Source organism: Alosa alosa, chromosome 24 (assembly GCF_017589495.1).
Source record: "Alosa alosa isolate M-15738 ecotype Scorff River chromosome 24, AALO_Geno_1.1, whole genome shotgun sequence".
Lineage (NCBI taxonomy): Eukaryota > Metazoa > Chordata > Actinopteri > Clupeiformes > Clupeidae > Alosa > Alosa alosa.
This window is the reverse complement of record NC_063212.1, coordinates 22,008,238-22,021,726: the sequence shown is the minus strand read 5'-3', so window position 1 is coordinate 22,021,726 and position 13,489 is coordinate 22,008,238. Positions and strand designations below refer to the sequence as shown.

Here is a 13,489-nt window from a genome sequence, read left to right as displayed (position 1 = left end):
GATTAAACAAAATGTGTCGCTCTAATTTGAACGATAAAAACTGGATGGATATTCCAATCCAGACTCAAGTGTGTGTGTTTGTGTGTGTGTGTGTGTGTGTGTGTGTGTGTGTGTGTGTGTGTGTGTGTGTATGTGTGTACGTGTGTGTTTTCCTTCTCTTTTGCGCATGGTCTGTACGCAGCGGTGGGTAACGTGACTCTGCCACGGGATCTGAGCAGCTGCAGTTATAGCGCTCAGTGAAGCCAACAGAGCAGCAGCATCTATGGAAGCAGCGCACACAGCATAGGATAGTATGGTCAGGGGCAGATGTCTCCTACAGCGAAGCCTCCTTGACACATGAAGCCAAGTTTCCTGCAAAATACGCCGTGGCGTTGAAGGGGGCACCGGCGCATGTCCACGGTTCAGCACGCTGGACAGCGCTCGCACGAGTTCCAAATGGGCAAGACTTTCCGGAGTTAATTTCTACACACTCGGAAGGATTTTTACCACTATCAACGAAAACAGAGGAATTAACAATGCAGGTGATACATATTACTGTAACAACAGGCGCACACACACGGCAAGTGTAGTTTTAAAGTGAGAAATGGACTTGGCGGAAATACTTCTTGCGTTGTTCATCGTTGTGGTCGCGATTGTCTCGTTGTTGTCCAACTTGCTGGTGCTGCTATGTTTTGTCCACAGCACCGAGATACGCCGACAGGTGCCTGGTATCTTTACAATGAACCTGTCTTTCTGCAACATTCTCATCACGGTTTTGAATATGCCATCGACGCTGGTGGGAATTATTAAAAACCAACAGCCTTTTGGGGATTGCCTGTGCCACGCCGTGAGTTTTCTGGAGACTTTTCTCACTGCCAACACCATGTTGAGCATGGCTGCACTGAGCATTGACCGCTGGATTGCCGTGGTCTTCCCACTGAGTTACTCCACCAAGATGCGCTACAGGGACGCGCTCGTCATGGTGTGCTACGCGTGGCTTCACTCCCTCACATTCTCTCTCATCGCGCTACTCTTCTCCTGGGTAGACTACAGCCACATTTACGCATCCTGCACTTTGCACCTCAGCGACGAGAAGGACGAGAGCGCACGGATAAAATTCACTGTGTTCACAGTTGCTTTCCATGCAAGCAGTTTCATGCTCTCGCTACTTATCCTTTGTGTCACTTACTTAAAGGTGTTACAAGTTGCCCGATTCCACTGCAAGCGGATAGACATCATAACAATGCAAACTCTCTTTCTACTTGTTGACATTCACCCGAGGTATTAATTTTTACCGCATATTTGTATGTAATCTAAACTATTATTTAATCTGTAAAGACATGTTTGCTGTAGCGTGCTTGTAGTCGCAAGGTAGGCTAATAAAAAATACTTGCGTCTTTTTTGCATGTGGCTCTGTTAACATACCTGCGTGCTGCGTGTTTTTACAGTGTCAAGCAGCGCTGCCTGGTCGAACAAAAGAGGAGAAAACAGCGCGCCACAAAGAAAATCAGCATTTTCATCGGGTCGTTCATCATCTGTTTCGCTCCATATGTGATCACAAGGTGAGCAAGATGCACAAGAAGATATACCTAGCGCACTGCAAGCTGGTAGAACAGTTATGCAGTTTACATATTGTATGTAAACATCTGCTGTTTGAACATGTACTGTAAAATGAATGCATAATGGTAGAGCTCTAGTTTGGTCGTGACCCGATATCACAGCAAGGTATGAAATGATTCAATGAAACCATTGCTCATTTGGCAATCCCCTAACTGTTTCTAATTATGGGTTCATTGTTGTCAAGTCCTCATGAAGGTGGGAGCACATGACTCTGTACTTCTAAGAATAGTCTGTGTTGATAAGTGGTGCTCTGACATAAAGCCAGAGGCTGGATCAGGTGGTCTCTTTACTATTTTTACAAAAACAGCACATTTTTGACATGTGAGCGTGCTGCCCCTCCCTCCCCTCCATCACTCCTTCCCACCCTCCTCTCCTCTCCCCCGTCTCCCTGCTGTCTACTCTCCTCTTCTTTGTCCTCCTCTCCTGTCATCTCTTGTCTTCTCATCTCTGCCCCCCCTCCATCTCAGACCTTGTCTTTTTCCCAGTTCTTTTTTTGCCTATCCTCCTTACTTCTTCTCTATCCACCACACCATCCTCCTCTTCCCCTGTTTATACCCCCCCTCCTCTCCACCACCTCTTCCATGTTTATACCCCCCTCCTTCCACCACCATCCCCACCCACCTGTTTATTCAGAGAGACATCGTACACGCTCACCTGTGTGTGTGTGTGTGTGTCCTCGTACGTGCTGCTGCTGTTGTTCAGTTCTCTGTGTTGTGTGTCTCATGCAGCACAAACCTCTGACCAAACTTAGCACAATATAAGACAATGTATCCATTAATGTATTATTTGGATAACTGGCATATGAGTGTATCTGGTTTTGTTTTGAACATAGATGTATAGATATAGTAAAAAAACATCGCTCTATGACACGCCAAGTTCTGAGTGCATAGGCCAGATGCTGCCCGTCTGTGTCTCTGCCCACATCGGGCCTTATCGTTAAATTAGCACATAGCACCTTGTGTGAGAATGGGGCTACACTCTAAAGATCCAAGATGCATTGAGACATTCAGACCCAATGTATTGCTTACAAAGGGTCTAGAATTTATGTTAGAAACCCTTCTTTTCAACGTAACCTCTTGTTAGACTTGGTGGTTTTCTGTATTTGACTCCTGCCCCTGCCCCTGCCCCTGCCCCCACCCCCCGTCTCTCTCCCCTCGTGCCCTCTCTCCAGGCTGGCCGAGTTGTTGCCGTTTGTCGGCGTTAGCCGTCACTGGGGCATCGTGAGCAAGTGCCTGACGTACAGCAAAGCCGCGTCGGACCCGTTCGCCTACTCGCTCCTGCGGCAGCAGTACCGCAAGGTGCTGGTGTCGGTGGCTAACAGACTACTGCGACGCGACCTCTATCCGTCGTCCGGCCCCAACAGCTCACTGGACACGGAGAACGACTACTGTCTCCAGAGGATCAGCTAAAGGAGCTGAGAGAGGAGAGGGAGGGAGGGGAGGAGGTGCCCATCTTGGAGCAAAGCAGAGGAGAGGAGAGAGGAGTGGAGGAGAGGAGGTGCCCATCTTGGAGCAAAGCAGAGGAGAGAGGAGTGGAGGAGAGGGTGGAGGTGTCCGTCTTGTGATGACAGGCCAGTGGCATGGACGCTCGGATGTGAAAATGGAAACTGTGATTACCTGTGAAGTGCCAGAGAAATGACTGTAAGAAGGAGTGAAAGAGAGAGAAAGAGAGAGAGAGAGAGAGAGAGAGAGAGAGAGAGAGAGAGAGAGAGCGCTGTTGGTGTTCACACTAATGTGCCCTTGGCAGATGTCTGAAATCAAACATATCGGCAAACAAGGAGACAAGATCTCAGAGGTGTGGGTGATTCACTGGACGCAATTTAAATCCAGGCAAACACACACACACACACACACACACACACTTGCTCTCACTCAAATATGAAAACGCCCACACAAACGCACTTCTTGTAAGGTGACACACATACACGTGTTATGACTCACAAGCAGACATTACTCTGTCTCTCTCAGATACACACAGACACACAACACAAAATACTCACACATACACACACACACACACACACACGGTATGGGCAGAGAGTAAATGTGTCACACTGAAGCACCCGGCACCTTGCTAAAGGGGAGGAGGATGGAAGCCCGTCCTTTTGAGTGACAGCTGAGGAACGGAGCCGCCAATACCACCGCCGTCGCCGCCACAACCTCAGACTGAGACCAGAGAGCAGCAGCTGTGTGTGTGTGTGTGTGTGTGTGTGTGGCTCTTCTTCTTGGAGGTCAAACACTAGTAGCCTACCCTCCTCACTACAGGGAAGAACAGATAACAACCTTCAAATGGGTGTCTCGCACACCGAGCGAATGTTTCAGCCAATTAACTGGCGTTGTGTCACAGATAGCAGCAAGAGCAGCTTAACTATGGTGGCATGTAGCTAAATGTCTACGTGGAAATATGTGTTTACTTCTATCAATGTTCCTATGGCCGGTTTGGGAAAGCAGTCATTTCTGGAGTGATCTTCAGTGTTGAGCTACCTTGCAGTTGTTCATAAATAGTGTCAGTCACTGGATATTAAAAATTATTGCACTTTGCTATGAATTATGAATAACCTGTATAGGTAGGCCTACAGAAAAGCCAAAGGCGAAGATGTTTTTTAAACTATCTCAGAGCTTGTGTGTTAACTGAATGTACTACCTGATTCTTTTAGTAAGTGCGACACATTTGTACTAGTTCATTATTTTGTCAGGAGATTACAGGAAAAAAAAAACACATTTATATGGATATTTATATGAGGGGAATATAATGTAAATACTTTGCACAATATAAGAAAAAAATATTTGTTAATTTATTACTTGGTTAACTGATGTTTTAAATGTTTAAGTTTACAGTTGAAAAGTTATAAGTGCTTTACAGAACTGCATTTACGCCAGATTGTGTTAACGTTTTCTTGGAAGGTTCCTGTGTTGTTAAAATCAGATATGAGTGTATCTGGTTCTATTTTGAACATAGATTAGTATAGATGTAGCCACAACTGAGTATTCCATGCTGTGAGGACACACTTGCCATCTCTGGTATGTTAGTGTGGACTCTTGTGAACTTTGCACAATAAAGTTAGCTCAGAGACCCGGTTTCGCCAGCACTGTGGTAACCTGAACTCACGCAGAATGATGATGACAATCATCGAATATTCTTCAAGCCCGCGCTTCAGAACATCCCCAGGGTGCATCAGTTGAAATATAAGACAGTGCCAGAGCGCAACAGGTTCAGTTGATATACTTTTAGTCGTTTCAGGCACACAACCAACTACTTGCGCCACAACTCATGGCATTTCCCGTTTGTTCGGCTAGGAAGTGTGTGACATCAGGCGGCGACATCTGCAAGTGCAAATACATAAATCCTCAATATCCTCAGCCCTCAAACTTTTTTGGTATTTTTCCCCCCTTCAATATTACTACAACATAAACATAATCTCATACGTGAAACATAAGCCATGTATCTGAGGCGAGTTTATGATTCATAGCCTGCATGTGACTTTGTTTCTTCTCCTCCTAAAACATTTTCCTTTGTAATTTGATAGGCGACCGTAATTCGTGTAATAAAAACTCAGTCGTCGGAGTCGCTCTTGCACTCCGTGCAATTAAAACGGCGACAGCACACAGCCTAAAGTGCCACATCACACACACACACACACACTGAATGGCCATGAAGGTGGTTGTTTTTCTAAGTGCGGTGATTGCATCTATCTGGTGTGCTCCTCCACGACGATGCGAACCTGAAGAGGAAATTTTGGGTAAAGTATCCAATACTTCAAACCCAACTGTCTTAGACTAGACAGTCCAAGCATGTTTTAACAAACGGCAACGGGGGGAGAGTGTCAGGTAGGCTATTACTTGAGAAATAAGCATGTCAATACATTGTTAGCTTTTATCGGCACTTAGAACAGTCATATGCTTAATTATTCCCTTGGATAAAATATTTCTGTCTAAGAGACAAGCACGAAAGAAAGAAACATGCCTTATTAGGCCCTACCAAAACAATGGCTAATAGTTTTATCAAATTTAAGTTAGGTATAGGCCTATATGAAAAAGTGACATGGGAGGAATATCTGTTTGAGAAATTTAATGATGAGAGGGTAACGTAATGTGTCCACAGTAGTACTACAGGCTGTAGTAAGAAACTCCACACTCGTTTGCCATCTAGAGGCATCCCGAAGTAACAGATGCGATCCGTTTGTTTCGCAGGATGGTGCAAGACTCCAGTGGAACCTCCTAAACGTAAGTTCTCGCGATTATCAGACTTGCTGCAACCTAACTACATGGATTGATGTTTTCTCGCAGACCAACAGAATTATTCGATACAAAGCGTACTTGTATTGCCCCTTAAGTGCAATAGATATGATGCTGTTCTTGAACCTTCCTCACTGTGGTTTTAGTGAAGGTTTGTTAAAAGAACAGTCGACATACCAAAGGGAAGAAAGGCAGGTATAAATGAAGACATTATTGGTGGATTTATTTTATAACAGCCCCCATTGACTATTAACAATTTCTCCAACCAGTCCTAAGCAGGCATGTTGTCAGGAATGCCAGCCGTTTGCTCAAACAAAGGCCCTCTGTGTTCTGACAGCAGTGGGTGAGAAAATAGCATAGGACAGAACAGAGGGAAAACATCCACAGGCACAGCAGGTGAGGTGCCTCAGGGAGCACACGGAAATTAGACATGTCCCTTACAGAAAATAACTGCAATCATGGGACCAAAACCTGCAGTTTCTCTGAAGTACTAGGCAGTTCAATAGTATTTTCATATCCAAAATAGTGCAGTCCTGCAGTAAAGTGTTGCAGTCCTGCAGTAAAGTGTAGTACTACTGTACGCAGTGCAATACAGCTTTTCATGATCAAAAATTGCATTTCCGGCACATTAAACTGCAAACAATTCCTCCAAAACTGTAGTTAGAACACTGCAGTTTTGACACTTGAAGTAGTTCAGCTATTTTTTGTAATAGCCCCCCTCCCTCTCTGTCTCTGTCAGAGATACATGCTCATGATCGATGAGGTTGTAAAATATTCATGTGTTAATTCCAGTCAGGGCAAAGATGATATATTTATCTGAAGGAATAGCACAGTGCCCCCTGGGGTTAGCCTTCATCATCACGGGTAGGAGAAACATGTTTCACAAAAGAAAGAGAGGAGCCTGCACACCTTGATAGATCATACTGCACGTGCAGATAAACAACAACAACAACAACACAATAATACAGTGTCATAGGAGCCTGCAGACCTTGATAGATTGTACTGCAGGGGCAGCTATTTCACAAAAAACAACTTGTTTTTAACTAACTAGTAGACTAGTAGACTAACTAACTAGTAGACAGTGATCTGGCAGGTTCTTCAATTTTCCTTACGAAGTGCTTTGTAGCCATCAAGTCCACAACTTTGCTGTTTTTCTCCTTAGTAAAGCACAACACTTCTTCCAACCCATAGCCTGTAAATAATATGGACAAAGCGCTTGTTCCAACCTCAGTCCGACTGACTGAGACGTTAGGTCATTAATAAATGACCATTATTACACACCGTGAATGAAGCAGTGTTACGCTTCTCTTTCCCCCTTTCCTAAGGAGAAACATGTTTGAAATGTGCCCTACCAAAAGACTAGACTGTAGCCCAACAATAGCTCTTCAGGTAGGGTGAGGCGCAAACAGCAAAGTTGTGGACTTGATGGCTACAAAGCACATCGTAAAGAACCTGCCAGGTCACTGTCTACTAGTTATGTACAACGTTAGGCATGTGCATTGCCATTGGTATAATGTATGATCTAATTGGTTTTAGGCCTGAGCCTAACTGTATTCCTCTGTGTGTATGTGTGTGTGTGTGTGTGTGTGTGTGTGTGTGTTTGACTGTGTGTATGTGTATCCTTCCCATGCACACACACACATACATGCAGCCAAATGCACAGACATAGTACAGGGCTATTGTGATGACATGCCCTACACACACACCATCTATCCCCACCCTGGTGGAGCACCGTAACCGTGACGACGTGGAGCAGAGTGTGGAGTACCTCCTGCTGAGCGTCGTCCACTCGCTGCTGAACGGCGAGTGCACGCCGGACGTGCGTCTGCTGGGCTGCTCGGTGCTGACGCCGCGCTGTGAGGCCGGACGCGCGGTCCGCCCGTGCCGGCGCGTGTGTGAGGCCGTGCGGCACCGCTGCATCCACGCGTTCGACACCATCGGCATGGCCTGGCCATACTTCCTGGACTGCGACCGCTTTTTTGTCAGCGAGGAGGAAGGGATGCTACGACCCTCTGGAGGGCCTGAGAGGTGAGATGGGGAAGGTCAGAGATCAATGTGTGTGTGTGTGCGTGCGCGTGTGTGTACATGTGTACAGTGAAGATGCTCCAGAAATATAGATTTTATCCTTTGGTGTGTGTGTGTATGATTGTGTGTGTGTATGTGTGTGTGTGTATGTGTGTGTGTTTGTGTGTATGTGTGTGTTGGGGGTGTGGACTCCTGGGAGTTGTGCATCAACCATACTGTGGGTTAGACAAGCCATAGAGTTACTGTAAGGTATTCCAGAAATATTATTTCCCTCGTGTGTGTGTGTGTGTGTGTGTGTGTGTGTGTGTGTGTGTGTGTGTGCTAGGCCGGCTGGGTACAACTTCACAATACAATATCAGTGTTTCCCATACATTGACTTATTTGTGGCGGCCCACCACAATATCAACACTGACCACCACACAATGATTTTCCATGTTGTACTGTTTAAATTGGATGGAATTCGTTCTTTGAAGAGCTATGTACACCTTTGCACAGCCTCTCCTTGTCTCTCAACAAATCTCCATGCACGTTTAAAGAAAACATTAACAATCCTGCAAAAAAAGTCGACTGGCTAAACCGTGCTTAAATCTGCATCATAACCACGCTGCGTTAATTTGTTAAAAACTGTTGCATTCAAGTTAATTCTGCAAACCTACCACCAAATAGAATTCAATTCTGTGGGAAACACTGAATATCTATTATGCTACAGAAGCCATGATATAATACATATGGCAATAACATTTGTTGATTCGGAATAATAACCAGGTCCTACTCCATACTCCAACAGCTGTTCTCCATAATTCTACAAAACAGCGCTGGCAAAGTCATAAGGACCACACAACTTAAAAACACTTACAGTTCAGACCCACAGAGATCTTAAAAGTAAAATTGAATAGTTATGTTTCTCATTTCAGGCTGACTAACTTTAACTTTCAAATTTAACATGACTTTAACTTTTCTGTTTTCTCTGATGCTTTTTCTTGTGTTGTTGCTGTATCGATACAGCAGCCTCTATATCGTTACATATATCAGTAAGGAGTACTATAGGAGAATATATTACAATTATGAAGCTGTTGAGAAGTTTTGAGGGCCACCCTGGGAAGTCCCCTTAAAGATCAGAGGTGAAAGGTCAGAGGTCACTGGTCGAAGTGATCAATGTTGGTGGACACCTGGGAGCTTGTCAGCCACAATGTGTAGCAAGGGGTTAGATGAGGACATTGCAGCTCAGTGTCTTTGAACTGGTGTGTGTGTGTGTGTGTGTGTGTGTGTGTGTGTGTGTGTGTGTGTGTGTGTGTGTGTGTGTGTGTGTGTGTGTGTGTGTGTGTGTGTGTGTGCGCGCACATGCATGCGTTCGTGAGTGTGTGTGTATGTGTGTGTATGTGTGTGTGTGTGTGTGTGTAGTATGTCTGGTTATTAATGCATTAGTCAATGGCAGCAGCTCAGTAGCTGCTAAAAGTTTTGATTTAATTCCCCAACCCCTCCCTGCATTAAGATGGGGGTGCAGAAAGCTGATCTCAGATCACCCTTTAAGTGGGACTCCTCACAGGCACTCTTTGTACACACACACACACACACCCAGGCACACACAGGCAGTCAGTCTGTGAGGGAGTTTTACAGCAGACCATTTCTCTGTAAACTCGGTAGACACCTCGTTAACCACTTCAGCGCAATAAAATTAAATTCAGCTACAGAGGCCACTACGGGCTCCTGCATTTTTATTTCTCTCGGCACTTTATGGTCAAACACACACAGACATGCATGCACACTCATACACACATACTCACGTATACATATGCACACACTGTTTCACACAAGCACACACACACACACACACACACACACACACACACACACACACACACACACACACACACACACACACACACACACACACACACACACACACACACACACACACACATACACAGACACAGACACACACACACACACACACACACACACACACACACACACACACACACACACAAACACAGACACACACACACACCATATCACATACACAGACACACATCTTGTACACTGTAAATGCTAACAGTGTAGCTTGTTAATATGGATTTCTGGTTACTGCGGAAAGGAACCCGTGTCTCCAAGTCAACCCAAAAACACAAACACATGTCCTGTCCACACGACTATGTTGGTAATTGCTTCCAAGCTTTCTCTTGCTTGTGTGACTGTACGGAGAAGGAGAGAAATAGAGAAAGAGAGAGAGAGAGAGAGAGAGAGAGAGAGAGACAGTAGGGAGGACTGTTTGAAAACAAGTTTATGGCAACAAGTGTGTTTCCCTGTTTATTTTTTGTTCTCTTTGATGTTTTGTTTTTGACTGGGACAGCTTTGCTGTGCGTGTTTGTAGACATCCGGAGCGCACGCACATGCACACACACACACACACACACACACACACACACACACACACTGGTACTGTATTTCCAAGGCTAAACAACATATCACTGAATTCTTACCCTTTGAAACAACAGCCCACTCTGCCAAAATGTATTTAACTTTGTTATGTTATACTGTATGTTGTAAATGAAATCATTTTGTGCGGTAATGGTGAAATCATAATAGACTCAAGAGACAGAGGATCCATTTGTTGGGTCTATTTTTGGGCTTCGCCTGTTGTTTGTATGTTAATTTGTCCAGGAGGACTGATTGAATAGATCAAAAGAGATATTCCTTCTTTCAGGATGAATGGGGATAGGATCTGAGTCATAACAACACCAGGTGGTTCGTGGGCCAGTATTGCCTCCCGAAAGAAAACACGTACGACGGCTCCAAAAAATGGCTAACATTGTTTTCAGATTATAGAGCCGAGGACGTGGCGGAAAGCATCAACTTCAAAGGGATGGTTCTGGAGCAAAATAAACCCATTTTCCCCAATTACCCCACATGTAGTCCTCTACACAAAACATAGGCAGTGTCCCAAAGTTACATCTGGAGGCCTTTAATGAAGCCATTTTTGTTTCTGTCACTAATCAGTAATGGAGCTCTATTACCACGGTGTGGAGTTATGTATAATAGAAGTCAGCTATCTGGCACAAGCTTCAGCTTTCAGCCTTTTCTGAGCTTTGTACCTGTAAGCCTGTTATGTATGCTACTTGCACTGTGTAAGTACCGGTATTAAACCTATTTATACTGCTTTCAGAAACTTCACTAGGTGAGAGTGTGATTTGAAATGTTCTCTCTGCTCTCCTGATTTTCAAAGTTTCTATTTTCACTCCTGAATTTGCTTTTGTTTGTTTTTTGTTTGCCTTTATTCAGAGGTGAGGAGACCCCTGAGGTTGTAATGTTCCCCTCTGTTAATGTCAAAGTTCTTGCTGAGTTCCTTTAGCTGAAGTTCCCCTGCGGTTCTCTCTGCAGCTGAGGAGACCCCTGAGATGCTGGCGGCTAGTGTGGCCCCTGAAGAGCCGGCCACCATCCTGCAGTTCGTCTACCACACGCACACACAGATGCTCAACATCCTCAAGCGCACCGCCGGCAACTGCCCGGACATCGCCCGCACCTACACCATCGGACGCAGCACCGAGGGCAAGGACCTGATGGTCATCGAGTTTTCCAGCAACCCCGGACAGCATGATTTATGTAAGACAAAACACATATAAACACCAAACCAAACCACACCAATGCCACACGCCACGCCACTCCAAACCACCACACCAAACCACACCAAACCAAACCAAACCAAACCGCCACTCCAAACCACCACGCCACACCACACCAAACCACGCCACACCAAACCACACCAAACCACCACACCAAACCAAACCACCACACCAAACCACATCACACCACGGCTCACCAAACCACCACACCACACACCACCATACTGTACCAAACCACCACACCACACCACAACACTATACCACACCACAACATGCCACACTACACCACACCAAACCACCACACCAAACCACCACAACAAACCACCACACCACATCACACCACACCACCACCCCACACCAAACCACACCACGCCACACCAAAGCTTGCCCTGCTGTGTAGGAGAGAGAAGGGAGGGTCAATGTGTGACAAACATGTAAGATGGGACAAGACAAGAAGGTGTGTACACACACACACACACACACACACACTTTTAAAGTAGTGTAAGAAGAGGCAGATTGCTCTTTCATGTGATGTTTCCTCGAGATGTTTCTGCATGTGTTCATAGAGGAAGAAGGAGAGAGAGGGCATTGGGGACTCAGACAGCTGGCTGAGCAGAATGAGGTAGTGCGTCACTTGTTCCTACTGTTCAGAGTGTGCAGCGGGCAGTGAGCTCCTGGTGGCTTGTTACGCCAAACGCAATAAAAGTTTATGAGCATCAGTAAATATTAGGACTCTGTTAGACCAGGCACACAGACTATTTCACATTTGTCCTCCAGAAACAAAAACTTAGAATTCACCGCTGTTTTAGATTGAGAGAGACAGAGAATATTTGTGTGTGTGTGTGTGTGTGTGAGTGAGTGTGTGGATGTTGAGTGTGTAGATGTCTCTACAAGAGTTACAGTAGAGGTGTGTTGAGTAGCTAACTAAACTAATAACTAAAATCCTTCATTACATTTTCATTTAAATGTATGTGTGTGTGAGTGTGTGAGAGAGTGAGTGAGTGTGCGATGTTTCTTCAAATGGGCACTAGAGGGCACCAAGGCTAATGTCTTCCTACTAATCTGTCAGTAAGAACATGCCTCTTGTAAAACTGATAAATCCATATGATTGGAACTGGAATTCACTGATGGATGGATGTCTCCATCTGAGTACTGGTTGCCTTCACACTGGGTCAGTATAACTGGACCGTACTCGAGTGCGATTACTCCCCCCTAGCCCTGACCCAGCTGGTCTCCATTCACACTACATTTTTGTGTTTATGTGTGTGTGTTTCCCCTCCCTCCCAGTGGAGCCCGAGGTGAAGTACGTGGCTAACATGCACGGTAACGAGGCTCTGGGGCGTGAGCTGCTCCTCTACCTGGCGCAGTACCTGTGTTCCGAGTATCACCTGGGTAACATCCGCGTGCAGACGCTCGTCAACACCACCCGCATCCACATGTTGGCCTCCATGAACCCTGACGGCTACGAGCTCGCCAGTGCAGAGTCGCAGACTGGCGCGGATATCGACTACGACGAGGTGAGCCACCTCGCTCACAAAAACGATATATACAGTGCACACTGTATATATGTACAGTGTGCATTTTTAAATATTATTTGGGCTTTTATGCCTTTAAAGCAGCACTAATTAAGGTTTGCTATCAGGCCCCCTCTCTGGTTGAGAAGCTCAGTAATAAACAAACTTAACCCTCATGTTATCCTTGGGGTCAATTTGACCCCAAGCAACGTTTAACATCATAAAATATATGGTTCACTTTTTTTTTTTTTGCTTCGTGTTTCATGACTTTTCCTCAATTGAAGGGTACAACAGAGTTTGCATGACATTTGTACAATAATTTGTTTTCAATGTCCTGTACAAATATTTTGTACATTGATGTTCCTTGGGGTCAGTTTAACCCCAGCTGTATAAAACATAGGATACATGAATATTTGACACATTATGGATATTATTATTTGAATAGTATGAGAACATATTGTTATTATCATTATTACATACACAAGTACATATTACA

At 45.1% G+C, this 13,489-nt stretch overlaps 1 protein-coding gene and 1 pseudogene across 1 annotated transcript; both read left to right on the top strand.

The window, feature by feature from the left end:
• Positions 1 to 242: 242 nt before the first annotated feature.
• Positions 243 to 4,676, top strand: gpr78b (G protein-coupled receptor 78b). The gene is made up of 3 exons (XM_048236427.1): positions 243 to 1,260; positions 1,428 to 1,541; positions 2,771 to 4,676. Exons 1-3 carry the CDS (start codon positions 584 to 586, stop codon positions 3,006 to 3,008), a joined length of 1,029 nt encoding a protein of 342 aa, XP_048092384.1. The 5' UTR covers positions 243 to 583; the 3' UTR covers positions 3,009 to 4,676.
• A 453-nt stretch (positions 4,677 to 5,129) lies between these two features.
• Positions 5,130 to 13,489, top strand: part of LOC125289432 — a 14,283-nt pseudogene continuing 5,923 nt past the window's right edge.

Bases quoted from the DNA above. Each gene is read 5' to 3' on its own strand.
- gpr78b (XM_048236427.1), top strand. From the start codon at position 584: ATGGACTTGGCGGAAATACTTCTTGCGTTGTTCATCGTTGTGGTCGCG. The intron at 1,261-1,427 runs GTATTAATTTTT...GTGTTTTTACAG, and splicing joins CTTGTTGACATTCACCCGAG to TGTCAAGCAGCGCTGCCTGG. The intron at 1,542-2,770 runs GTGAGCAAGATG...CCCTCTCTCCAG, and splicing joins GCTCCATATGTGATCACAAG to GCTGGCCGAGTTGTTGCCGT.